We start from the raw sequence: 27,138 nt of genomic DNA on the forward strand, positions 1-27,138 counted from the left end.
ATATCTTACTCTTGCTGTTCTTCCTGTTTCTCTGTCACATCAGCTAAGACAGCTTTATGATCAAAAATCCCTCAATATAACTAAATATAGACTTATTCAGATTCAAAGGATCAACATTAAAAAAAAAAAACTTTCTTTGAGCTACTCTTTGGAAATGGAAGAGTCGGTGTTTCACAGGATTTCACACTGTTGCAAATGAGGGTAGCTGTAGGGCTTGCATGTTCTTCACCAACTAGACATTTTTCTGATTGCCTCAGAAATCCAGTGAGACAAATATATTTTTAAATGGCTATAGGATAAGTAAATAGCAACATCTAAATGACAAAAATGCAACTGGATTTGTCAAGCAGATGCAAAAATAGTCACATTGCTTAGACACTGGCACTGAAAAAAAAAATGGTATAGCCCATCTTGTCCAGACCTCTTCTCACAAATGGGGAAACTGTAGCCCAGAAACACACTTTCAATATGTGCCTTTTTCTCTAAACATAAAAAAATGATAATGAAGTTTTTCCAAAGACACCAAATTGAGTTTAAGAAAACTTTTGCAACTAAAGAAAAAAAAACCAGATAATTAGATTTTACATATACTCTGGTGCATGTAAATTTAATTTAAAAATTTAATCAGGAAAAGGAAACTTTACCATTAGATAAGGAATAACATACATGAATCGTATAGAATCTCGAAAATAATTTAGATGGCTCAGTTTACCCAAACTTTGCCACTGATCTTCTGAGTATCCCTGGGCAGTTTTCTGAAATGTTCTGTGTTTTAATTTCCCCACCTGTAAGAATGGTGATGACTACAGTGGCCAGAGCTTAGGCTTGATGTGAGCTTGGCATCTGATGATCAGGCAAAGGCCAGGTAACTGGCTGCTACTATGCCAAGCCACTTGGCAAGGTGTTACTATTCTCACCTCTTCCCTTCCCTTTTTCCCATAACTGAATTGTATCTCTTGTAAAGAATATTTCAAAGAAATGAAATAATAAGCCAATTGGTGGTGTAAGCCAAGCCTTCTCAACCTCAGCATAGTGACATTTTTGGCAGATATACATTGCAGGAAGTCCAGCAGCATCCCTGGCCTCTACCCACTAAATGCCAGTAGTATCCACCCATCCTTAGTTGTGTCAGCCAAAATGTCTACTGTCCCCTGGACATGAGGGGACCCAGGGAGAACCACGGATACAACCTGATCAACCGTTGAACAGATGGAAAAGCATCAAGGTCCAAATTAGTCGTGATGCCATCAAATCCGTGCCTGGGAGAGCTGGAACTAGACTTCAGGTGGCCTGATTTTAGTTGAACCCTCCTCTGAGACATCACACTGATCTCTCCAAAGAAAGCCTTCCTGGGCATGCTCCCCAGTTGCGTGGGGAAAGGCTCAGGATTCATGGAAGACAAGCTGAAGGAAGGCACAGTTCCTCCACCCATGTGTTACTTTAGGTTTTTCTCTCAGAGAAGATGATCTTCAGCTTGAAACATTATTAAGAAAGAATTAAAGGCCAATAAAGGTGAAGATATTGCTAGAGAACCCTGGGAGGCCCTGAATGAGGTCAAATCTCCTGCAATATTAAAACATTAGAGAATTTGTGGATGAAACATAGTTAATGAAACACAAATCAGAATCTCTGAAGCAAAGAATGAGAGGAGCCCTGGAAAGCTCCCCAAAGAAATAGAGCCCCAATATTAATGGGAACATTGTAGCAACTGAAGACCACAAAACAGCTAGCTTTGTGCGCATTGCCCTCAAACCCAGATCCAATGATTAAACTATTCCAAGAGCACCCAGAAAGGAAGCCAGCAGCCTCTAAGAGGCAAGATCAGATTAGTTATGGCAAAACAAATTTTATTTTCATATAGAATCCCTGACCAGGGAGACCAGGTAGCATCAATATCAATAGTGTCTGCAACACGAGATTTGCTCTCGTTAATTTCCATGAGATTGTGCTGTCTTTAGTCATGATCTGCATGTAGTGGTACAATGAGGCAGGTTTATAAACTTAACTGACTCTTGCCCTAAGTCTCTATCAATGGAGGAGTGCTAAATAACCCAGATAATAGGAAAAGGGAGCCAACCATACTAGAAAATAAGGCAAAACTAAAAATGTATTATTAGAGAAATATTTTAATCCAAAAATTCACCTATAGAAGCATAGAATATGAGTGATAACAGATTTTAAAAAAAACATGGTTATTTTACTTCATGGACAACAGAATGCTATAGGCCTTGCAAACCTTTGGAATTATTGATTATTTTAACAGAACTTCAGTGTCTAGAATATATCAGATATTAGCCTCACTCAGACCAATCTTGCACTTCAGGAATGAGGTAATCAAATTAAACTGTGCTCAGAGATGAGTAAACCAGGTGGCCAAGGGAATTACTAGAACTGCACTGGCTACCTAGGAAACAGAGACTCCCAGAGGACCAGAGAGTCATCACACACTTACAGGAACGTAAACAGTTATGTTGCCCTTTCCAACATAACCCCACTAATTAAAGCCAAAGGGTAGAAATTACAGGGAAAGATATTTCAATACAACCCAAAATAACTTTTCTTTTTTTAAAACCACTTTATTGTGGTGTGATTGACACACAGAAAGATAAACTTATCTAATGTATATGATTCGTTGTGTTCAGAAAGGACTTCCTTTTCTTACTTTGAAATACAGATAGTTCCTTGTTACTAGAAGTTTCTAACATTCAGACATCAGCATTTTGCCTGTATCAAAGGGGCATTGAGAGAGAGGTCAGGTATTAAGATTTGGCAATTAAGAAATCAGAGGGAATGATTCTCCAAATTAAGGTTTTTAAGGTTTTCAGGTTTACTAGTTCCGCTGGGTTCTTGCAGATCATGACTATAGTGAAATGTAAGGTAGTCCATGGAGAATGATCCTGAAGAAAAACGCAGAGAAGGTTGCTTTTATTTTAGTTATGGGGATTGTTACTGTGTATTAGCGTTCTAAGGGTTTTAAATTGTTTCTCTCTCTCTCTCTCTGTATGTGTGTGTGTGTGTGTATTTCATTTTTAAGCCAAGTTTCTCAAATTAAGGTCCAGATTTCCACAGAACACCTTACACCATCTCACAGAATTATTTCTCTAAGCCATTTAGAAAAATCTACTGTAGACCATCACTCCCAGTTAGCTATGAATAATCTATTCAAAGTTCAGTGTCTAATGACATTGACAAGAATCCTAAAATCAACTGTTGAGCTCTTATTCCCACTCATGTAAAATAAGTGGTCTGCCTACTTCATTATACAAACAAAATACTAAAAAGTCATTTCTCTGAAAATAAAGAAGGCTGTATTTTGTTTGGGTTTTCACTCTTGCTTTGTTTTGAAGCTTGCCACTTTCTGGCTATAATTATAAGGGAAAGAGTCTATATAGCTTTGGGATATGTTTTTATTGAATTAAGTTACACATTGCTAAGGGTAAGCATTAGAACTGACATATTCTTTTGTTTTGAATAAAATGTCTTTGGAGGAAACATTTATTTGAAAAGGCTTCTATAGTAAACTGTCAGAAGCATACCAAAGGTTGAATATTATAATATTTTCTTGTGAAATAACACAAGATTTGAAGCCAGGGAACCTGTGTTCTGGTGCCAACCATAATGATGACCCCCTGTGGGAGTCTGGCATCCCATGCCAGGGGCAGCTTAAAAGAGCTCTTCCTAAATAGGATTTTCTTAGCTTCTTTTGAGTGCCCAAGAATTAGGACCATAATTTGGGATTGATTGATTGCTCCGTTCAGACTATGGAGGCCAGTTTCTGTAGTGGACCACAAAAATAATCACCAAATCTTTATTTTACAAGAGAAAATATTTATTATACTGAACACAACAAGTCCATATTAAAAGCAAGAGAAAGCATATGGCAAATCCAGTCTGGATGGATATCAATTATTCCACATCTCCTGAGTTCTCCTTAACTGAAGTCCGACTCTTCTGCTCAGAATCCCAATATGTCTGCTTCAGATGATGGAGCTTGAAAGAAGGGCTGAGATCCCTCTTACATAGCTACGCAGAGATCTTTACCCTGAGTCAGCAATTCTAAGGGGTTCTTGTGAAGCTCTGCTGGGTTTTTCTGGTTATTTGGGTTATTTTTGTTGTTGTTGTTGTTTTTGGTTTTTGGTTTCTGTAATGAATAAGATTTTTGAAGCCTATTACTGGCTGAAATTCTGATCAGCTTCAACAGTACCCAATTCTGTGATTGGCTTCAATTGCAAATTTGGATGGCATCACAATCAAGGAAGAAAAAAAAAACGGAAGTTCAGGAAAGTCACTGCAAAATAATAATGTTAAGCTGGCTTTTTTCACCCAATGCCCTTGGGCACATCACTTCTTCTCTCCAGGTTTTTGTCTTTTCCATAGATTGATGAAGTTAAAAAATATAATCTCTTAAAAATTTTCTCTAGCTTTGAAACTGAAGGAACACATCAATCTTTGTGTGGACAGAAACTAAAAGTACCTTAGATCAGCTTCAGTTTGAAGCATAAAAGCTTTTCAAGCATTTTATTTTTTTAATAGACCAAAAGATAGCCCAAAATGATTTGCTTGTTGACTTTCTGGGCAAAAAAAAAAAATTATAGTTAAAAAAACTGCTGAAAAAAAATGGAAAACTGTTGGTAGGAAATCATATTATATCTATGTATCCAATGCACTAAGTATGGTATCTAATGTCAAATGTCAAATCCACCGAAATGTGTGACTGCACTGTGATTATTTTGGGGAAAGAAACCCAGCCTTAGAAAATGGAAGAGAGTTCCATGACTCCAAAGGGAGTATTATTTTAGCAAGCAAGCAGATTGGCTTGTCACTACTCCATGGGTGACCAAAAAATAGACAATCTGACTCAGTGGACCAGAGAGAAGAGTTTATTTCAGCACAACAAACAGCAGGCACATTAGTATGGTGATGCCAGCTTCCTTGCCGGCACGTCTCACTGTGCGACGCATCAGACAGATCGCTGCTGCACACAGTGCATCGCACGGCCTCTGCGGAGCCCAGACCTGAGGGTCAGTGCCTTTGCAGTGGGCAGTAAGCAAACCCTCCTCCCTCATAAGTGAGGGTCACAATGGGTCATGATCGTCTTCATGTGGCCAGGCAGGGAGTGAAGGTTCTAAACTGACTATGTGACCAGCTGTAGAAACAATTCTGGGTCAGAGGATCAGCATCCCATGCTCAGGGGACTATGTCTCCCAGTAGTTCACCTGTCAGCCCAGCATATGAGTAGTTGAATTTAAATATTCATATGATTTGGCTACCCAATAAGCAGTTTATTTTAAACATATGAACACTAGGACCAAATCTCTTCCTTTTTTTTTTTTTTCAACCAATAGTGGATTAAGGTTACTATCAACAGAATCCCATCCACAGGATGAGGTCAATCTGAAATATCAAACTTAATCATGAACTCCAGTATTCTAGGATCAAGTGAGTAAGTCCCAGAAAAGACTAATAAGTCTTATTTCAGACAATCATGTAGCTTCCTTCCTTAGGGTACTCATGGATAGAGCCACCACACTGTTGGTATTCATCCAGTTGAGACAGATACATACCCTCCCTGCTGCTCAGGATGTAATCTAAGGCCAATCAACGATCCATCTACAATCAGGGAGTTCAGACAGACTTGTTGATTTCTAGGTTGGTTCCATCTCATTGGTTATCATGATTAGACGTAAACAGAGATTTTTGATCTGTCTCTATAATGTGTTCTCTGAGACCAGGTAACAGGTAACTCACACTGCTGTATGGAAACAGAAAACTGTGTCCTTCAAGTAGAACATCCCTCTTTACCTGGGGCCCAAAGGAGGGAATATGACCCAAGGAATAGTGCCAATAATTGCAAGGAGTCAAAGATGAGCCAAAAATCAGCCCCCTTGAAGGGATATCTTGTGGCACTTTCTCTCCCACATAGAAGCATAAAGGAGACAAGTTACTCCTTCCCAGGATTTATTGATTAAGGTGATTCAGATAGCCATTACATTAGTTCTGCTAAATCAGATTGGCAGAGTCACCAAGTACCTGTAGCCTGGACAGCCATACATGGCATAATCCCCAGGTGCTCAGGTGTCAGGGGAAGCACATAAATTTGTATGAGCTTAATTAGCACAAAGTTACCTCTGAGTGTTTCTTCATGTACAAGAGAGATTCATCTTCAGGAATTGCTTTTGATAACATCAGGTATGGTAGAATAATTGAGGACCAAGTGGCCGACATGAGCTTCTCCCACAGGAGATGGATGGAGGTGATAAATCCAATGGTGGCACAGTTGGACTGTCAGACCGCTGCTTATCTCTGGTGGACCATGTGATAGTCTTGCCAGACTGAGGGACAGGAATTCAAGAGCAAAAAGAAATGTTAATTCTTCTGTTCTCCCACACTTTGGGAGTCTAATGTATTCCTTCCCTCAATGAATTGGGCAGTGGTACTGAAGAGGAATCCAGTCTGGAATTCTAGGGATACATCCAGATGGAAGCTGACTTCCTTCCCAGAAGGGCCACAGGGTTGGTCTACTGTCCCCTGATTCCATGTCATCTGCTATGTAGGTCCCCAGTCAAATTTGACTAATTTTCCATCAACTTATACATACAACTCAACAAAATGGATACTAGATAAATCACAGATTGTCTCTGATACCTCAGTAGGCCAACTGAGTGCCAGGCTTCCAGTCTGACAGTGGTGAACCACAGGGCAAAGAACTGTCTCTGGGATCAGACCACATTGTTTTTAAGACTTTTGACTCTGATGGCTGACTCCTGTGTTTTTGTCAGATTTAATGAGACTTTCTGGGACTTCATGTGATCTAGCATCTACTGTTTATTGTGGCCTCTCAATATAATATTTTCACTCAGTAGGACCAACTCACCTGCAGAAAAAAGAGACTTGGCCTGTGTTTTGAAACATCCCTTAGTAGCAAATAGCCGGAGAATTCAAGTAGTTCTTCAGCAGCATGGCATCGTATTTTTGGAGGCTCAACCAGGAGAAGGGTCTTTATCTTCAAGTAAAAAAGAATGAGCAAAATGACCTGACCTGTGTCCAGGCGGGTGTCATATTGAGCAATAGGTTCATTGCAATCACGGTGTCCGAACACCCAGTACTGCAGGCCACCGTCTGCAACAGCCAGAACTATAATGTGAATCCAGTTGACAATCATGCATCATAAGCCTCCAGGTCCCATCAGCTTTTGTTATTGGCCACACAGGGCCATTGTAAGAGACGCTGCATTTTTTTCATTAGGTCTTATTGCACTGAAGTCCTTAATCGAGGCTATGGTTGCCTTTCCTCTTAGAATTTAGAATTCTAAATTGTTTCTTTTTAAAACATGGAAGGGAGCCGAAAGCCAAGCTGTGACCTGTCGTGCACATGTCCCACTATCATCTGTCTACAAGTGGCTCTTGAAAAACGTGAAAAAAATCCCCTGGACATCGTAAGCATTCACAGACCAAGCACATAAATTACCGGTATCAATTATACAGTCAGCCATGGAAACAGCAAAAGCAGTGTGTCACAGGGGTCCAATCAGTCCTGCACAATGATCACAGTTACTTCCTTCCCTGTTTTATTCCATTTCTAATCTGGACGGTTAAATGCATGGCCCTGGCCCCTCAACAGAACCTAGTGTCTGACCAGGAATATTGAAAAGAGATATAAGCCAGGCATGGTGGTGCACGCCTGTAATCCCAGTAACTGGGGAGGCTAAGGCAGGAGGAGCATGAGTTCAAAGCCAGCCTCAGCAATTTAGTGAGGCCTAAGCAACTTAGCAAGACCTCATCTCAAAATACCAAACGGAAAGGGCTGGGGATGTAGCTCAGTGGTTAAGTGACTCTGGGTTCAATCTCTACTACCCAAACAAACAAAAGAGACATAAAAAGTTCACTTTCACCCCACCCCTACCTCCATTGTGCCCTCCCATGACATCAGGCCCCTATCTCTGCAGAGTCAGGCAGTGAGCCTCTGGGGGGAGCAGAGTGAAGTGCCCAGTGTCTTCCTAGTGCCTCCATTAGAAGGAGATTAATCTCAGAGGAATCCGGTTCTACAGAAGCAGGTGATTTCATCTGTGAACACACCACATTTGCAGGACTCGCCATAGCCTGAAATCGGATGCTTTTTTTTTTTTTTTCCCTTGGAGATCAACTGTCAGTCTCTTCCCTGGGAAGCCCTACCTGTGGATATAAGCATATCCACACTGTCCTGTGATTGGGGCCTTTGGGGACTAGGCTTTTGCATCCTGAGCTTTGTTTGGGCAGCAGAGATGTTGCCTGGGTTCCAGCCTGCCCCTCTCCTGGCCGTCAGTGGTCCTGAGTCAGCGGAGCTCCCAGTCCAGGATCTCCAGCCACAAAGGCAGGGGGGTCTTCCGCTTGCGGAGAGGAGGGCAGTCTTGAATCCTCAGCAGTCATGCTCTTGGTGAGGGGTCTTTGTGGCCTGGTTCTTGGTGGCCAGGACAGACAGAATCTCTCGTAGTGGCATCCTCAGGCTTTGAATTGCTCTCTCTGTGGTGTTTTGTGCAACTCACTGACTTCAAGAAAGCCTCCTGGGTTGGCCATATGTAGTCATTAAAACAGACATTTACAAGAGCAGACACCACCTGAGGCATGAATCTGTCTCACAGACGAATCTATACAGTGGTTTAAGGCACAGGGTCCCCCATGGCACAGCCTGGGTGCTACTGTTGACCCAAGAAGCACCACCTTCTCGCTCCTTCCGCACACCACCACCACAGCCCAGTTTCTGACAGCTCTTCGGTGTTGAGGACAGCACCCCTGCACTTTCCTCCTTCCCCGCTCATAATGGATGTGCTCTGTGGGACATAATGGCCTCCAGATATTCTTGGTTGCAAAAAAAACTTGGCACAATTATGCTTTCCTCTCTGATGGGGCCCAGAATGCTCCGTGAGTATCGTCCCACAGGAGAGCATGTGCCACCAGGGCAGCTGATTAAATGTCATCCCTCACCTCCAGTCCCATCCATGGAGCCTCCAACTTGTGCTCATTCACATGTAGGACAGAGGTGGGTCATCTCCAGCCTGCTTCTGTACCATTTGGGCAAGAACAATTGCTAGCAGCCCTGGGGAGTTTCCAATGTCTCTGCCTTTTTTCTTCCAAAGAGGGGTTACCTACCTTGGCATCCTGAACTTTATGCCACTTTGGGAAAAATCCCAGGCTCTCAAGAGATGGCAAAAAGTAACAAGACTCTAAAGGACATGTCCAAGCAATGAGCAGGGGGCCTTGTTGCAACTCTGGAGACTGTAGCAGGAAGACAAATGACTGTTCATGGCAGCAGAGTGAGCAAGGGAAGCATCAGCATAGTGGTGCCAGTTCCCCTGACGCCTGCAACCCCAGGGCAGTGTGGCTCTGTCACAGTTGAGAGACCCAAAGCCAAAGTCACAGCACCTGGGGGAGCAATAAAGAAGCCTAAGAAGCCTTCTCCAGGACCAAGCACTCTCATGGGGGTCAGTTCTGTGCTCCCTGGATGTGTCCTAGCTGCGAAGATGGCCAGTGTCACAGGTTTTGGGACATAGTCATTAAGTGTGTACAGAGACAGTGCCGGCTCTTGGTGGCCTTCCTCTCCTGATGTGATAGTGATCCAATCTTCCTTATTCTCAGGAATATACACTGGAATATTTAGAGGTAAAGAGTCACCTTGGTATCAATTGTTGTGGGGGGCGGGGGGACAGTGAAAGAGAAAGCCAACAGTTAAGTGAACGTTCATAGTAGATGAATCAGGACATCAGATAGAAAAGTGTTCTTTGCACCACAGAATTCTTTTGCACATTTACTAAAACTTGAAATCTATGAAAATAAAGCTTAAAAAATAATAATCTTGCATCCTTTTTGCTTACTGTGCAAACATCTCCTTTTCTTCTCACCAAAATTACAGTAATAGTGGTGTCAACAATTATTTGCTAATTGCAAGACATTTCATTTCCACAGTGTTTCTCTCCTGTTTTTTAAAGATCAAACCACATGTTCTTGTGCTTGAACAGATGTCATTCTCCACATATACGCTGGCTTTACTGTAAAGATGGGGAGCAGATGCACTTTGAATCAGTTATTCAAAGGAAAAATCCATTAATTTTGAGAACATTTTATTTAGAAATAAAAATAAAAATAAAAATCCTAAAAGCATTGCAAAGAAAGGGTTTGATTTTCCTTTAGAAATTTTGGCCAGGTCATAAATGATTTGAAGATAAGAAAAGAGGAAGAAAGTAAAGAATAGAGGGAGAAAATGTGTTTGGCTTAATAGGTATTCTCTCAAGGAAACCATCCCTAATAGCCCTGTGATAGCCAGCATAAGTTCTTCTTCAGTTGCACACACAAATGCTAAAGCATATTCATACTGACCCAAGAGGTATTCCTAATGACTGAAAGGATTAATTGATGTCTTGACATTTAGGAAAAATCCGAGGGTTCCAGGTGAAAGTATACATAAAGGCCCTCAATGCAGTTCTTACATACAGAAGATGCTCAATTAACATGTGCTACAACAAATCTAAAGTGCTCACGGTCTTTGCTTTTTCTCTCCTTTCAGCTAGAAAATCTGGAAGCAGAAACCCCTCCTCTGCCCTAATGGAGTCTCACACCATTCAGACCCTCCCTGAGCTTAGAAGCCTCTATCTATGTGGAAACGAGTCACTGTGAGATGCACAGGAGCCTGAGATTCCTAGGCAAGCGCCTGCTTCCGAGTCATCCAGTCTGTCCTCTCTGGCTTCCCCACTCTGCACCTTATAGGGACATGCAAACTCTATCAAGCCCTCGAAAGGAAAAGGGTACATCACACCCATGATCCCGGCTTGTGTACATAATCACAAGGAAGTTGCCCAAGGGGACCACAGTCTGCCGCGGTATGTGAATTGGGGTCATCGTTGATGGTGACCCTTCTGTACTTACTATTCTGTTGCCAGCAAATATTTATGACCTGATCAAAGAAAAACCACCAATTGTCAAATCCACCACAGTAACACATAAAGTAAACGCTACCTCTGACCACGCACGTCTGGTGGAAAGTCCCAGTCTCTCTAATCTTTTGTGAGGTAATCTATTTGTGACCCCAATGTTCACCTTAAAATTGCCGTCTGGTTAAGACACCATTTCCACTTCCATGTCTTGGTTTCCTGTGGTCTAAGAGACAGTAATGGAAAGGCAAGAGATGAACAGAAAAGCTCAGACCAGCTGCAGAAGGGTTGATCTCCCACAGGGCAAGCACCTCCTGAGAGTCACAGGAGGTGACAGTTCCTTGGGCTGTCGGTGTTCGCTCACTGGCTCTCATTTAAGTGCTCACGGAGGGTAACAGTCAGCCCACCAACTCATCACTTCATGCCCAAGAAAGCAGAACGCTGGAACACACTCTTCCCTTCTCACTCCTCTCTCCACGCCGTACACAGTATTTTCCTTTTTTAAAACTCAGCTCGAAATACAGACGCCTTTTGAATCAATGTGATAAAATGACAGATGTTTCTGTTGAGTGCCAGAATAGTTTAAATGTTTTTTTTTTTAAAAAAATATGGACTCGATAAACCTAATCACAAAACATGAAAGACTCAAACAACCACAGAGGCAAACAGGCAATCTGCTTTCCAACCTTGTTTAATTACTTGGATGTGAAATATTCACGATGGCCCCAAACCGTTTCCCTGAACACTGCAATTATGTAATAATGTCATCACCAATATTTGGGTCTTTTCTGAGCTCTGCTAACAGTCAAGTTTTCTTTGTAAAACATCAGTCTTCTGAGTGGTTTCTCTAAGACAATTCCTCTCCTAGACTGGCTTTCTTTGTGGTGATACCAGTGGAGATTTAGTGAGTGCCCGTTTCATTTGATCTGTGTAGACAGCGAGCTGGACGGCCCTGCTGAGCAGCCACGATGCACGTCTGTCTAAATACATCCAGGGCACTGCCACTGCAGTTATCTACAAAACACGGCCCCTGCTTCCCTTGCAAGTGTTCTGGAGCCCATGAGCTGCTAAGAGACTCGACTGTAAAATGTGTATCCTTTCATCAATCTAACAAGACACAAATTCACTCCAGACATCCACAGGCAATGCACACAGGAGACAGCTGTCAGGGATCAGAAGGACTGAATTTTCCATCTCAGATCCTGCCAGCTGTAATCATGTGGGCCCAAGCCCAGAATCCACTACAGGAGAAAAAGAAAAGCCAAGATAAATGTTTTAATGCTTCCTCCTGACGATGCCTTGTGTTGGTCTCTAGTGAGCTCCATTCCTCAAGTAGATAGAAACACATAATGTTTAATTTTTTTCACATTTTCTGATAAAAAGTAATTAAAATCAGAGCCTGAAAAAGATTTAGAGTTTTAAAGCAGAAAATTGCAAATGAAGCACACTAAGGGAGAATGAAGTATTTGTACATAAGTACTGGGGAGGAGGATTCTTGCTTTGAACATGCCATGATAATAGAATTTCTCTCAAGAGATGATTTCTGCGCAGAAGGCTGTTTCTCAGCCATCCTCCTTCTGCCTGATGAGCCTCTCTCAGTATGAATTGTCCAGCACATGGTTGAGGCAGTCCAGTCTTGATAGAGGACTTGGTCCAACTTTTCCTACAAGCGCATATGTATGCAAAAGGCTCTTCCATGCCATCTCTTAGATGCTGCATAGAACGCACAATGAAGCGCTTCATCTTGCAAACAGGACACTCTAAATAACACATTGTTGACGTTTTGCCTGGAAAACCATTTTTGTTGTAAAATTCATGACAAGCAGAGAGGTAACAACCCCAACTTAGGTGGGCTACAGCTCCTTGTAAATATGAAGATAAAGAAAACACAGAGTTCTATCTGTTCTTCCTTCTTATTTCACCCCTTAGGGATGGGATTGCTTCCTAGGGTGGTTTCCCAGGGACACAGACTGCAGATAGGAAGCAGAAGTCTTGCTACTTTGATTACTTGGGGTAGGAGGGCTAGTTGGCTGTGTCCAAAGCAGTGGTGGCCTTTGCTCCCCTCTCTGCCTTCAACTCACTGCTGTTTTGCCCCCATGTCCTTCTCTCCCTACCAGTCACTAGAAAGGAAAGAAGAGAGGGGGGAGACCCAGCTGGGGTAAGAGTGACTCCAGGGATCCATGGAGGAAGCCTGGGGAGCAGCTCAGAAGGGAACTGGTCACACTTTTATTTTAAACATTTTGCTGTAATGTTCTGGATTAATCTTAATTGGTTGACATGGAATTTTTTTGTGAAGATACTAAAAGCTTGGGTTTTAAGGTCCTACAAGATCTGCATCTGAAGACACCTTGTGAAAGTGTTTTGGTTTGTGGTTTTGAACAGTATATTTCAGTTCTCCTAGCTTCTGTCTTCTCTTAAAAGTACGGATAATAACAGCAACCTCCTTGGGTTGTGATCAGGATCAAGGAAGATAACGTTGTCAACATTTTTGCTGCTATGACTAAAAGACCCAACCAGAATAATTGTAGAGGAGGAAGAGTTTGTTTGAGAGCTCACAGTTTTAGAGGTCTTAATCCATAGAAGACCGGCTCCATTCCTCAGGGCTTGAGGTGAAGCAGAACATCATGGCCAAAGAGTATGACAGAGAGAAGCAGCTCACATGATGATCAGGAAGCAGATATACACCAGATACAGAATCTATACCCCATAGGCAGGCCCCCAGTGAACCACCTCCTCCAGCCACACCTTACCACCTTAGTTACCACTCAGTTAATCCCTATCAGAGGATTAATTCACTGACAGGGTTAAGGCTCTCATAACCCAATCATTTCTCCTCCAAACCTTCTTGCATTGTCACCCACGTGAGCTTTTGGGGAACACTGCACATCCAAACCATAACAAACGTGTATAAAAAGCTTGGCCTACCAGTAAATGCTCCCTGTGTGTCGTGAAAATTATAAATGAAAACTATCAATGTCGAAGAAAACAATAGGCAGATGAAACCTCAAGGAAATCATCCCTGGGAACCATCCCTGATCACTTTTGGCACAAAACCCTGAGAAGTGCCTCCTTTTCTCCCTGTTTGAGATGGTTCAGAATCATAGTGAGAGAACGGGGCAGGCAGGTTGCATTTAAGAAGACTATCATTAAGGTCCAATTGTGGGACATCAGTCCAGGAGCCAATTGAATTTAATCAGGAAAAAAATTTCAACCCACAGTCATTGTTCTCCATTGTCATCAAAATGTTTAAAATATAAGGAATTATGAACATCAATAAATAAGCAAAGAAATAAGAAATAAGCCAACCCAGATGCCAACAGCTCCATGTGCTACAGTGTGTGGCAGCATTCAAGTTCTTGTCATGGCACTTCCTAGACGAGGAAGCAGATGGTCAAGTTAATTTCATTCATCCAATACAGTGCCATGTGCAGGTGCATCACAAACAAAAGGACCTAGGCACCATTGACACTGAGATTTAGGACAATGAGAAGTGGATTAAGGGGGTATTGAAGATGCGTATCTTGTAACAAAGTACTTTTCAAATAACATTGAATAAATGCTGTGTATGCATTTTAAAGGAATTTTTGGCACTCTGAAAACATTAAAATTAAATATATCAATCTTTGAAAGCACCTCTTAACTCAAATATATGAATGGATGCTTCTACACCCTGGGCACACATTCCAAGGTAGATTAATCTTCCAGCATTCTTTTCATCACACACTGGATACAAATTTAATCACATGTTTTTCAACTCACTTTGCATTTCCTCTTAGCTTGGCGTAACCAAGAAGTTCACTGAAGTCTGCACATGGAATTGCACTTATACTTTACAAAGCTACAGAGGAAGTTGGGACAGTTCCTGCTTCTTCTGCATTTTGAGAGATTCAGGTTTGCATTTCAGAGTCAGACCACCTGGAAAAATGCTTAAAATGCTCATATCTGCAAGTCCTGGACTCGGCACCCAGGGAAGCCAGTTCCCCTTTATCTCCCAAACTCTAGAAATTCAGCATGTCTCTGATCCATTCACAACTGAGAGCATTTCATTACGCTGAGACAATTAAAACCCTGCTGCAACCAAGTGAGATGCTCCTAGAAACACCATGGGGTCTGAGGCAGGCAGGATTGGGTATTTGGGAAATGGGAATGGGGACCAAGTAGAACCAACGCAGGGTAAGAAAGGAAGGGAGCACTTGCCATTTTTATTTTCCTCCCCTTGGAATTAGTTAGCTTCACACCTTACTGCACTCAAAGAAAATAGTTGGCATGATCACCCTTTATCCAAAGAAATCATCTTTAAAAGTACTCAGCTGTTTTGTAGAGTAGGTAGCCATCTAGTCAAAATTGCACAGATTCTGTAAGATCTTTCAGGGCCACATTGGAGCACCAGCAGCTTCACTAGATGGTTTTACTGACCGGGTTTTCAGGAAAGGTTCTGTTCTTATTAGAACACCACAGAAGATAACCCAGTCCTCTGGTATTGTAAAAATTACCAAGATTGATCAGAATAGTTCCAGATGTTTCAATTCAACCAGGTTGTGTTTAAGAATACTATCATCAAGGTCAAAGGCAAAAGCCCATCAAAGGGCCTGACTGTGGAACATCTGTCCAGGAGCCAATTGAATCTAATTAGAAAAAAATTTCAACTGACTTTTTCAAAACTTTATTTTATTTTTTTATTTGTTCTAATTAGTTATACATGAGAATAGAAGGCACTTTTATACATCATACACAGACAGAATATAATTTCTCATTCTTCTGGTTGTACATGATGTGGAATCCTATCTGTCATATAATTATATATGTACATAGACTAATAATGTATGATTTATTCTACTATCCTTCCTACCTATTTACCCCCTCCCCTCCTTTCATTCCCCTCTACCTAATTTAAAGTAACTCTATTCTCAGGTGATGTGTCTTCCTTTTTGGTTTTGAAAAAATGGTGATATTAATCATATCCTGCAAAGGAGGATAACCACCATTTTTGTGGTAACTGAAGTTGCCTGTCTCTGTATGTCTTAATCACTTATGGTCACCCAGAACTGTTTTACAAATCAAACGTACTTTACTTCTCAGCCCGTCATCATGTGTGTTAAATCTAGCCTGTCTCGTTGAAAAAGAGATCAACTGTTCAAGTTCCAACTAATAGTATTACCTTCTTAGCAATATATGCATTGCCTGTAAAGAAAAATGCATTAGTTTTAAGATTTCAGAGAGGGAGCCTAGCTAAAGCACATTGGAGACAGGGGAAATTCACCTCTTGGCGTGCACCATAATAAAAATGTTTAGCAACAAGAGGTGTCTCAGGAAAAGGTTGTTTAAAATATTGTCTACCACTTCCTTCTTGTCTTGAAATTTGGGTTTTGAAAAGACCGAGATCTTTAAAGCAGGCTCTTACCTTTTGCTTTAAATGCATAAGTGTTCAATTTGCATTACCCGATAATGTTAGGAAATTTCCCATGAATACACAGAGTTACGAAATACTAACTGGAGATGAGAGAAGAAGTGGTATGAACTGAGGAAGAAATAAGTAGAAGAGGAAGGGCGGAGGTGATGGCTAAGATCCCCGGTGAAGCTGAACATAGACACATATGCCCATCAGCAAGAGTGAGATTCATTAATTTAATTAATTTGGTCAATGAATACCAGAGAGAAGGGAGAGGAGATTACATGTATGTGACCTGGTGGCTGTGATTTTCCTACCCAAGAAGACAAAGCAGAGGACTCTGAGAAAGAGAACAGCCACTGTTTTTCTCCCCTTGGAGGGTAGCAGATGTGCCCCACCACTGCATGATATTTGCCGGGCTCTCCTTGCCCTGGTGGCCTCTGGAGACAGGCTTCTGGTTTAGAGATGCTTTTCTTAGTTCATTTCTGGTTACCGTGGCCATGTCACCACCCTTCACTTCTGTGATATCAAAACAACCATGCCTATGAATTAGCAGATGCCTTTTCTATCTGCAAGTCTGGGTGGAGTTGCTGGCCCTGTTCTTGGCAGTTCTGCATTAGGAAGCCTAATTGCAGGTGCTGGGTCCTCTGTGAGCCCTCTGAAGTTCTCCAAGAAGAGGTGAGCCAGGGGACCCTTCTGGACTCTGAGTGACATTAGTGTCCTCACTTTCCCTTAATGAGAAAACACCATTACACAACACAGACTTGAGAGCAGTATTAAACTCTGTGCTTTTCTTCCACCCCCAGACGGTACACAGGGTTTTTCTTTTGCCATGTTCCAAGACATCTTACTTTAAAATTACTGAGCATTATTGTCTAAGGATTCTGACTACCAGAGACCTTCAAAAGAGAGACGGCCCCATCTCTAATGTGCATTTGGGTAAAAGGAGCCATTAGGGGTTTCCAAAGGCTTCCTCATTTGCCCAGTTTTTGAGAGGTTTTTGTGGTTCTTTGTTTCCTTTTTGATTTGGAGATTTGAGGTGGATGTTGTTTGTTATTTGTCCTTGTATTCAGAGTTTTTCCCTTCTCCCTAAAATGCCTCTCATCACATGACAATATTCTCCTTAGAATAAGACCCAACAGCCTTTCCTCTCTCTCCTGAATGGATTTTCTTTTGCAGTGACCTCTGTGGGAGGTCATTGCCACCAGTTGAGAGGTGCCTATGCCATGACTTGACACCATAGCAGGCCACCCACAGTCCCCATTTCTCCTCCTGAGGTCTCCCTCTGTCCATCATTTTGATAGAGAGCCAGTCAGAATTCAATGTCCAATATCCTACCAGCACTAGAAGCCCATCAGCTGATTCTTGTTCTCCTGCCTCTCTGCAGGTGGGAAACCTGACTCCAATTGCCTGCTCCTGCCTCTGCAGGGGTCCACTCGGAAAACAGGAGAATAACAAGGCTTCCTGTTACTCCTTTGGCTATGGTACAATTTGTTCCCATCTGCCCCCAGGCTCACCCCTGCTCAAACTCAGTGGGGAGCTGCTACTGATCACTACTGTATTAACTCAAAACTCATTTGCTTTATGGAAATTTAGGGCCCTTATTTCCACCAGGGAATAGAGAAAGCCAACAGGCCTCCTACCCAGCTGGTATTTTCCATGCAAGCTACTGCATCTATAAAATTAGATTCAAATAACAGGTTATTTTCAGGATTTATAAACTCACTATTGGAAAGAGTAGTTGGGCAAGTGTTCTCAGAATCCCCTTTCTATCTATGAATCAATTGCATAACTTCTGCAAAGGCTGGGGAAAAAAATACTTGAGAAAAATTTGAGTTTACCTGAAAACTTTCCATTGCTTTTGGTTTTTGTTTGTTTTAAATAGATCCCATCCATTTATTCGCAGGAAAAACATGGGGGTGGGGTTAATCCTGATCATGTGATTCCTTTTTCACTTTTAGAATGAACTCATCCCTTCCAACCAAATCTTATCATAACCAAATCTATAAATTAAGTTACCTAATACAATTCCTTCAATGGCTGATGTCTATCATTGTCAGCAACATTCACTACAATAAATCCCAGTGAAATCTAAGAAGTGAAGTGGTCTGTTGAGGTTGCAGGGACAGGATGCCGACAGCTTGGCACATGTGCATGGATGAGCATATAAAAACATGGATATCTCTATTTTAAAGTATCCTTTTTCTCATAATGAGACTGAAGCTTCCAGCAGAAAATTGAGAGATCAGTTTGGCTACTTGTTTTCTTATTGATTCTGAAGAGAGTTGAAGCCTCACACTGGCTGTTGTCTGCCTAGCTAATTTCTCACTTAGAGACAGCTTGAAACTGAGCAATTACAGGCACCATGAGAGGAAGGCCGCCTGGTACTTCAAGCAGAACTGAGAGTTAGCGAAGGCAAATCCAGGAATTGGCAATGCCAGCTAAAGGTTATGTACTTCTGGCATCGCTTTAAAAACGAGAAGTGTTGCTTCTGGCTCTGCTTTTGCATAAGGCACAGTTATGCTCATAAAAAATAGGAAAATTTAATGTTGGGTTGGACCTATAACATAAATCATTCTGATTCTTCAATTCTTCAATGTTTTGACCTCTCTGTACTTTTTATATTTTGAAGCATAGATCTCATAATATTGAGATTCACATACATATATCATTGGAATTTTAATGCCCATGGTTTGAGAAAAATCCATAATGGAAATTAAAATGTTGATAACACTTTTAAATGTGAATTTGATTTCTCAAAGACATCTACATTCATTGGAAAAATAGCTCTATATATCTTCTTAAACATATTTATTTAGTCGAAAGCCGGATAAACCCATGCCATGTCCCCTCTGACCAGTGGAAACAGCTTTGCAGCCTCTCAAGAATCCAAGGACCACTGTTGTCTTTTCAAATGGCTGGTTTGGTTGAATTTTCCATTATCAATCAGGTGCTACGCATCTTAAACATACCTTAAAATACCTACCACCATTCTCCAAAACACTCACACATGTTTGAGCACACAGACACGGATACACACACACATGCATGCACATATACATGCACATCCACTCATACTTGCACATGCAGTACACACATACATGCACATGCATGCACACAGATACAGACACATGCCCAGAGGCATGTGCAAACACATACATGTGCATGAACGAGTGCACTCATGCACACACATACATGTACACACAATATGCCAAATACATGCACATTCACATATATGCTCAACATGGTGAACTAAAACCTTAGAAACCATGTGGTAAATTTGATCAAAATAAAAAGTAATCAATGAACAAAAATTAGCAAGGGTTTACCTCCTTAACTGGAAGTCTAGAATCAATAAGTTACTTGTAAACTCATAATTTACATTTTATTCTGGAAATAAAATGGAAATTTCAACATGCTTTCAACCATACCTTTTTTATTTCAATCTTAGTTTGAAGTTCAAATCATTCTATTATCTCTACTCAAACCATCAACTTCACTGAAAATATGAACCATCATAAAATATTAATCCATAGAATTTAATATTACTATTCATAATCTAATAATCCTATCATAAAATGTCTGTGTTGACTATAGCACTTTGAATGTTGTGATATAAGTTCTCATCAATTTAATAGGAATTAAGTTATAAATATTAGTGTATATATCCCCATTATATGCCAAAAAATACACACATATCCACATATGCCCTTGTTTTATGGGAATTTATTAAAGATAAAAGAAGTATAGGTATGTATATGGATATGAATGGGAATTTATGTTTTCATATTAATGGAAATGTATTAATAATTATCATACACTTTATACTGGCATATAAATTCTCATTAGTTTAATGGGAATTAAAGAAGAAATGAGTTTCCACTAAGTCATTCCTCTTTTTGCAGAACATATCCTGAACTTCTCACCTAAGTAAATAATAATTCTAATCAAAATGACAAGTGATCTTGTTTTTATTTTGCTGTTATATGAAGAAAGAAACCATTTTGCAAACAGAGCTTTATAAAAAGAAACTTCAAAATCTATCAAATGTAGCAAATAAACAAGTTTTATTTTAAAGTGTGAATTTAAACATTAGGTGCTATGTCACTTGTCATCAATTTTTTTTTTAATATTCATGACACATTTTTGCTATCCAATGATAATTTCTGCTAGAAAAGAGAAAGTATGCTGTCAGTTTTTAATTACTTTTGAAATTGAGTCAACTAATAACATTTAATTTTAAGATATACCAATAATATTTCAGTGGCAAAAAATAAAATAAAATAAAACTGTTGTTAAGAATCTGCTTGGTTAGAATCTGTCATGATTAAATTCACATATTCTAAACAGATTCATGCCCACAAACTACCTTCCTCCCCAGCAATAGGCAGGGCAACAGAATTGTTCCTTCTTTACTCTGTAGCTTCAAGTTATGACCAATCAGTTATGACCAATCAGTCTTCTACCCATGCATCTCTCCCATGCATTCCTGGTCTGACAGAAGAGCAGAATTTGATCTCTTTTTTTGAAAACAACAGGGTAAAATGAGAGCTGGAGTCCTGCTCCACGGCAGGATAACATTTTAATTTACATCTGTCCAAATACCTAAAGAGCAAATGGAAATGCCAACCAGTCGCATAAGAAAGTTCTAGGAGAGCTCATATTTGACAGGTTTTGTATCCAAATAAATGAAAACATAACGACATTTTTCAAAACATAGTATGAAATCCATAGGTTTAACAATGAGCAGAATGTGTTTCTTGTGCTTGTCTTTCAGACCTTTTCCCACATCTACCTTTCAAAAATACTTCCCTGGGAATCTGTTTCATCTATATGCCCCTACCAGGAAAATGAGAGACAAATACATATATTGCTCATTGTATTGATAAACAAAGAATAATATTTAAAAACATACAACATCCTTTTCATTGTGATGCCTGGAAATTTTCCTTCAATATTCTGTTTATTCTGTTTTAATTAAGGTACTAACCTCATCATACTGTCTTTTTATTATTGAAAACATAAGTACCTTCACTTTCAGTAAAGACTAAGCTATCATTTTATCATTATGCACATTTCCAGGTAGGACAAGATGTTCAGATGTAGCTTTCAAATGAATTACCTGATTCATCATGATGGTCTCATATGCAGATCAAAATGTTGACTAGAATATCAAACAGTAAGCACATCACTAAATTCTTTTTACATCATTCCTATTTGACTGTTTAAGACAGTTGTATGTAAAAATAATATAAATGTTTGCATTGCATTACTCTTGATGTGCCAGAACCCATAAGCGTTTTGGGTTGTATTGTGATATTCTTGCATGTAATGTATGATATATACATATATATATGACTAATAAAGAAAACCTAATAGTGATGCAAGTCTAATTTCCCTTGTCTTTCTTATTCTCATATGATAACTCGCCTGTTTAGAAAGAAGTTTCTCAAGGTAAACTCTGTAATGTAGAAAAAGAACTTAGAATTATGCTGGCAGATGTCTTTGATACTAAATATTACGAAGGGAATAAAAGAAATGGACTTTCCGTCTCCATGAATTATTTCTAATTTTAGAACCAAAACATCCCTAAACCTTAACAACCATCAATCACTTCTTAAGCTAGAATATCCAATGAAATCATAAAGGGGAAAAAATTCTCTGCTATAAATACAGGCAGAGAAAATACAGGCAGAGAAATTCACTTCTGTCCACTTTTCAAAAATAAATGTACTGTTGATATATTAAGCAATGAAATTTTTTGCGAGAAACAAGGAGTTCAATAGGTGACATTTAAAGTATACAATAAGTGGTTAGGTGTGATTTTTTTCAATGTGTAAAGAATTTCAACATGAAAACATTGTGTGGGGGAAAAACTATTTTAAAATAATAAAAGAATCTCAACATGAAAACATTCTGGGGTGGAGGGACTATTTTAAAATAACATTTAATGATTCCAAGTAATCTATTATGAAGAGTTATCAACATGAACCTCTTGAAAAGAAAAAAAAACATATCCAAATGGGAGCACATTTTTGCAGAACATTATCTGATGTGACTTCTTAAAACCCTCTTCTGTTTTTCTTGCTCTGCTAATCACAACTTTTAAACAGTGTCCACTAACTGGTTAGGCTCCTTCATCCCAGATGTGGGACACTTATAAAAACTTAAACTGAGCAGCAAATAAGCCATTCATGGTAACTTTTGAAATGAATGCCATGCCTTTAGAGTTCTATTCTTTTGAAAAAATTAATAGGTGAATAATTATAGAATTAGAAAATATATACATTTAATATGTGTAAATATACATATATATGAAAATGTATCTAAAGGATGTAGAAACTATAGATTATGATTGCAGATCTATTTTCATGTATCCATGCTAATTTTGTTAAAATACTCACAGACTTCCTGGGACAAAATTGAAAACTTGGGATTTCCAATTCCTTCCCATGACATTTAAGGGCTTTCATATTTTGTGTGGAGATGCCATGATTTACCTACCCACTCTGCCATTGATAGACGCAAAGGTTATTTTATAGGCTTAGATGGTCATACACATCTTCAGGAGAGAGTGGTTGGGTAAATCATGTCCAGTGGTTTTTTTGAAGGCTTTTAACTCATTTACCTTCCCTCCAGCAATATGTGAGATGTTCCCAGTGCTGTCCATCCTGGTCAACATTTGACATAGTCACTTTTTTAACAATCTTAACCATCTTGGTGGTATTTGGTGATCTTTTATTAAGGGTTAATTTACATTTTTGATAGCAATTATGCTGACCATCTTACCTTTATTGGCATTAAGACACTTGGGTTTATAAAGTGACTGTGTACACTTTTTATCTACTATTTATTAGGTTGTTAGTTATGTTCTCTTGACTTGCAATTCTTTAGATTTTCTAGATACAATCCTTCATTGGAATATGTTTTTGCAAGTATCTTTTTTCTCGCTCTGTTTTTTAAAATTTTTACTGTTTTAAAGGTATAATCAGATGAATGAAAGTGCTAGATTTTAGCATAATCTAATTTTTCACTGACAATTGGTTTTATTTCCTATTTAAGACATCTTTGCCTCCTAGAAAATGAAAAAGACATTCTTTTCATCTGGAAGCTTCTACCTTTCATCTATGAACCATCTGAAAATTGCTTCTGGTACGATAGGAAGAAGGCTTTGATGAGGTTTATGATATGAAGATTAAGCTACTGTTCTTGTCCCTTTATATTTCATCTTATTCGTTTGTAAATTTCTACAGAAATGGCCAAAGGGGTTTGGATAAAGATAAACTGCTGCCCGCTGGGAATGCCCTGCAATTTGGTTGACTGGGGCAGAGGTTTTGAGAGATGAATAATGGAAAAACATTTAAGCCTGGCCACAGCCAAATTTTAAAGAACTTAGCATGTCCTACTTTACTTCATAGACAGCAGGGAGCAGTGGTCAACACTGAGGCAGGGAAGTCGGCTGGTTAGATTTGTGTTCTGAATGACCACTATGGCAGCCCCCATGCTAGACTCCAACCACTGACATTCTCAGATAATGACCCACAATGCAAAGTTATGTTCATACCCAGGTGTAAGAGTCAGTCACTCCTTCCAGAACCACAGAGCTAAGAGTTTACCCCCAGAAATAAGGGGAGAGACCTTCCCAAGTGACAAAAGACAATGTAACGCTCCCTTCTGGAACACCAACATTCTATCCAAGTCTTGGTTTGAGAGGCACAAGAACACCAACCTCTCTGAGCCTACGTCTGCAGGGAGACATGCAATTCTCTGGGTTGTGCCAGATGATGATGGCAGGTACAAGAGCTCTGGTACAGAGCCACACTGAACAACTCCTACACAACACACACACACACACACACACACACACACGGGCACACACATGCATGCAGCCCCTCAAGTCCCCAGGCTGAGGCAAGAAGCAGACCCAGCACTGAAAGTTCTGGAGTCATGATACATCCTGAAGCCGCACTGTGGACAACAAAACTCAAAGCAGCAGCTCATCAAAAATGTTCAACCATGATTCAGACTCTTCCTCCTGGGACTTCTGACCCAGATAGCAGGAACAATTGGGCCACCTGGCAAAAGTACAGACTTTTTTTTCCCCTAAAAAAATTGATTTGCTGAGCAGCTCATTTAAAAATTAATATGCACTTCTAGGATGAGTCAAAAAAAAAACACTATTTGAGAAGTCAACATGAGAACAGTAGTTAATATCCAGTTACCAAAAATAGGTGATTGATAGGAACTATTGAAATTAGAGTTCATGTTAGGAAGAGATGTTCTCATGGACCTTCATTATTTTCTACCCATCTCTTAGGAGATCTTGGGACTCCCAGCTGCAGACTAGTAGCCAAACAAGTCCTGGAATTTTAATCAAACCTATAGAGCACGTCCTGACAAGATTTATTTTCACTTATTATTCACTGTATAGAATAAAACTGGAGATATCTTTTGCAAAAAAGAAAACAGTTTCGAACTAAAGTGCATGAGAAGAGGTATCTTCCTGGTGTACACTGTGCTCCCATCCTAAAGAATACTGATACAATTAATCTCTGACCTGGGTAGCATTAGCTGTCTTTTAAATTCTATGTTCTCCCTAGCATCAGGCTCCATGTTCAACATATGGGAGGCTTGAGCCAGCCACAATGCCCAACTTCTCTGAGCTACCTGAGCCTAATATCCCAGTCTGCAGACTTCTCTCTCAGCCTTGGCAGATGCTGAGGCTCCCAAGGAATGGAGGCAGTAGTAGCTTTGGGCAGTGTTCCATATTCTGCCAGCACAGCCTAATGTTTGCATCAGGGCTAAAGCTGCTAGTTTCTCTTTAAAACTAGATGGGGGTGTTCTGAGTAAAATCAAAGCAAGTACACCAAAAGTTTGAGATAAAGAAAACTGACAGAATTTGATATTTAATATTCTCTGAAGAAGCATCACTGGAAAACACAAAAACTTGCTGTATTTTCCTTGTTTTAATGTTCTCACTATTTTGAGTACATGTTGAGAGTGTAGAAACCATTATCTTTTGAGGGTTTAAGGCTTATAAAAATGTAATTCATCTGTGCCCCTCTGGAAAGCCTGAATTATTATATCCCAGAGGAAAAAGTCTGGTTGGTTCCATGGAAAGAGCTGAATGAATTTGTTGGGTTCTGGCTGCCATGAAAAGTCCTACCTAGGTCACAGCCTTCCCAAGTGCCCTTTTGCTGGGCTGATGCTTCCTCCCATTGTCCCTCCCATTCCTAAATGCACCATTAATCCATTCTAAGGCCAATTTTTAAAATGACGAACATTCTGCCCAAGATAAGAGAGAGGGAGAAATAAGAGAAATCCCTCTGGGAATTTATGGCATTAAACTGTCCTCAACTCTCCTAGAAAAACAAAGTGATCATATTTTAGCTGAACAATCTAGAAAGAGATGTCAGAGAGAGCCAAGTGGTTCTGCAGGCAGAACTTCTCTAAATCTCTCATTCCCTCCTTCCTCTCTAGAAAGGCGAGGGGCCCTCACATCCCACCTAGTCCCTCAGCCACCGAGCCTTGGGCCTGAGCACTCCCCTTCTGCCGACTCTGCATCCCCATGGACCATGCCCAAGACACATTCTGAAGTTCAAGCACAACAAAAACAAATAGCTCCTTAAATTCAAACAGATGAAGAACAATGGAAACCGGAAGCTGCTTTGCATGACCCACCATGTGACATGGATCAGCTGGGGCTGGAAGGGATCCAATGCCTCACGTGCAGAGGAAGGGCTCAACAGCAAGGTAAGCAGAGTAGGAGGTAGAGGGATCCACCTGCCTGTCAAAATAAGACCCTATGACTATTTGAAAATAAAAAGTGCCTTCAAGAGTGTTATGATTTAGATCTAAACTGTCCCCTAAAGTGCTCATGTTTTAGACAATGCAGCTAGGTTCAGAGATGAAAAGATTGGATCATGAGGGCTGTAACTTCATCAATGGATTAATCCATTTGATGGATTAATAGTTTGAATAGACTACCGGGTGGTAACTGTAGGCATCAGGCATGGCTGGAGGGGGTAGGTCACTGGGGCAGGGCCGTGGGAAATAATTTTACCCCGGCCCTTCCTATCTCTTTTCTCTCTGCTTCCTGGCCACAAGTTTTGCTCTGTTATTCCCTTTGGCTATCATATTTCTGGCTTGGAGCCTCCTAAACTGGACAAAACCTCAGAAATAGTCAACCAGAATAAGCCTTTCTCCTTATAAATTGTGCTTGTCAGATATTTTGGTCACAGTCACACAAAGCTGACTAACAGAGAACACTCACCCTTTTAATAACAAAGACGTAATAATGATATTGTGAACATTCATCAAGTGCAAACTGTGCACACTAAGTTCTTTAAAATTATTACCTCCTTTAATCTTCACAACCTTATCAAACAGCACTGCTATAATCCCATTTTACAGATGAAGAAATCAGTACTGAAGGAGAACAGTATCCACAGTAACCCAGCTAATGTGCTACATCAAGACTATGCTCTCCACCTCCACATTAGAGGAATTCTTTCAAAATTCATTCCCCAAGCATATAGAGACCTTCCACTGAAATGTAGATAAAGGTCACAAATCAATCATGTATATTTTATTTGCCATGAGAATTAGAAAAAGAAAAGCCAAGAAAGAAAAATTCACAGTATGAAGTTGAGGTCAGTGAAGGAGACAATAAAAGTCAGAAGAAAGAGGGACTCACAAAGGATCACAGGCACCTCTAGGCTAAGATCCTCTCTCTTGTGAGGCCCCTGCTCTCACGAACATTCAGAATCCATTCATATCCAACTAGCATTGGACATCCTGCTGAGCACTAGAAACAGAGAGATAAAAAGATCATCTCCATTTCTACCTA

General features: G+C 40.2%; 1 protein-coding gene across 1 annotated transcript in view; it reads left to right on the top strand.

Moving 5' to 3' along the window:
* Positions 1-10,732, top strand: part of Oprm1 (opioid receptor mu 1) — a 56,758-nt gene extending 46,026 nt beyond the window's left edge. Inside the window, exon 4 of the mRNA XM_015502416.2 lies at positions 10,537-10,732. Coding sequence (XP_015357902.1) covers positions 10,537-10,575 — 39 coding nt within the window. The 3' untranslated portion in view covers positions 10,576-10,732. The remainder of the gene's footprint in view (positions 1-10,536) is intronic.
* The last annotated feature ends 16,406 nt before the right edge of the window (positions 10,733-27,138 follow it).

This window comes from Marmota marmota, unplaced genomic scaffold, assembly GCF_001458135.2.
Source record: "Marmota marmota marmota unplaced genomic scaffold, marMar, whole genome shotgun sequence".
Lineage (NCBI taxonomy): Eukaryota > Metazoa > Chordata > Mammalia > Rodentia > Sciuridae > Marmota > Marmota marmota.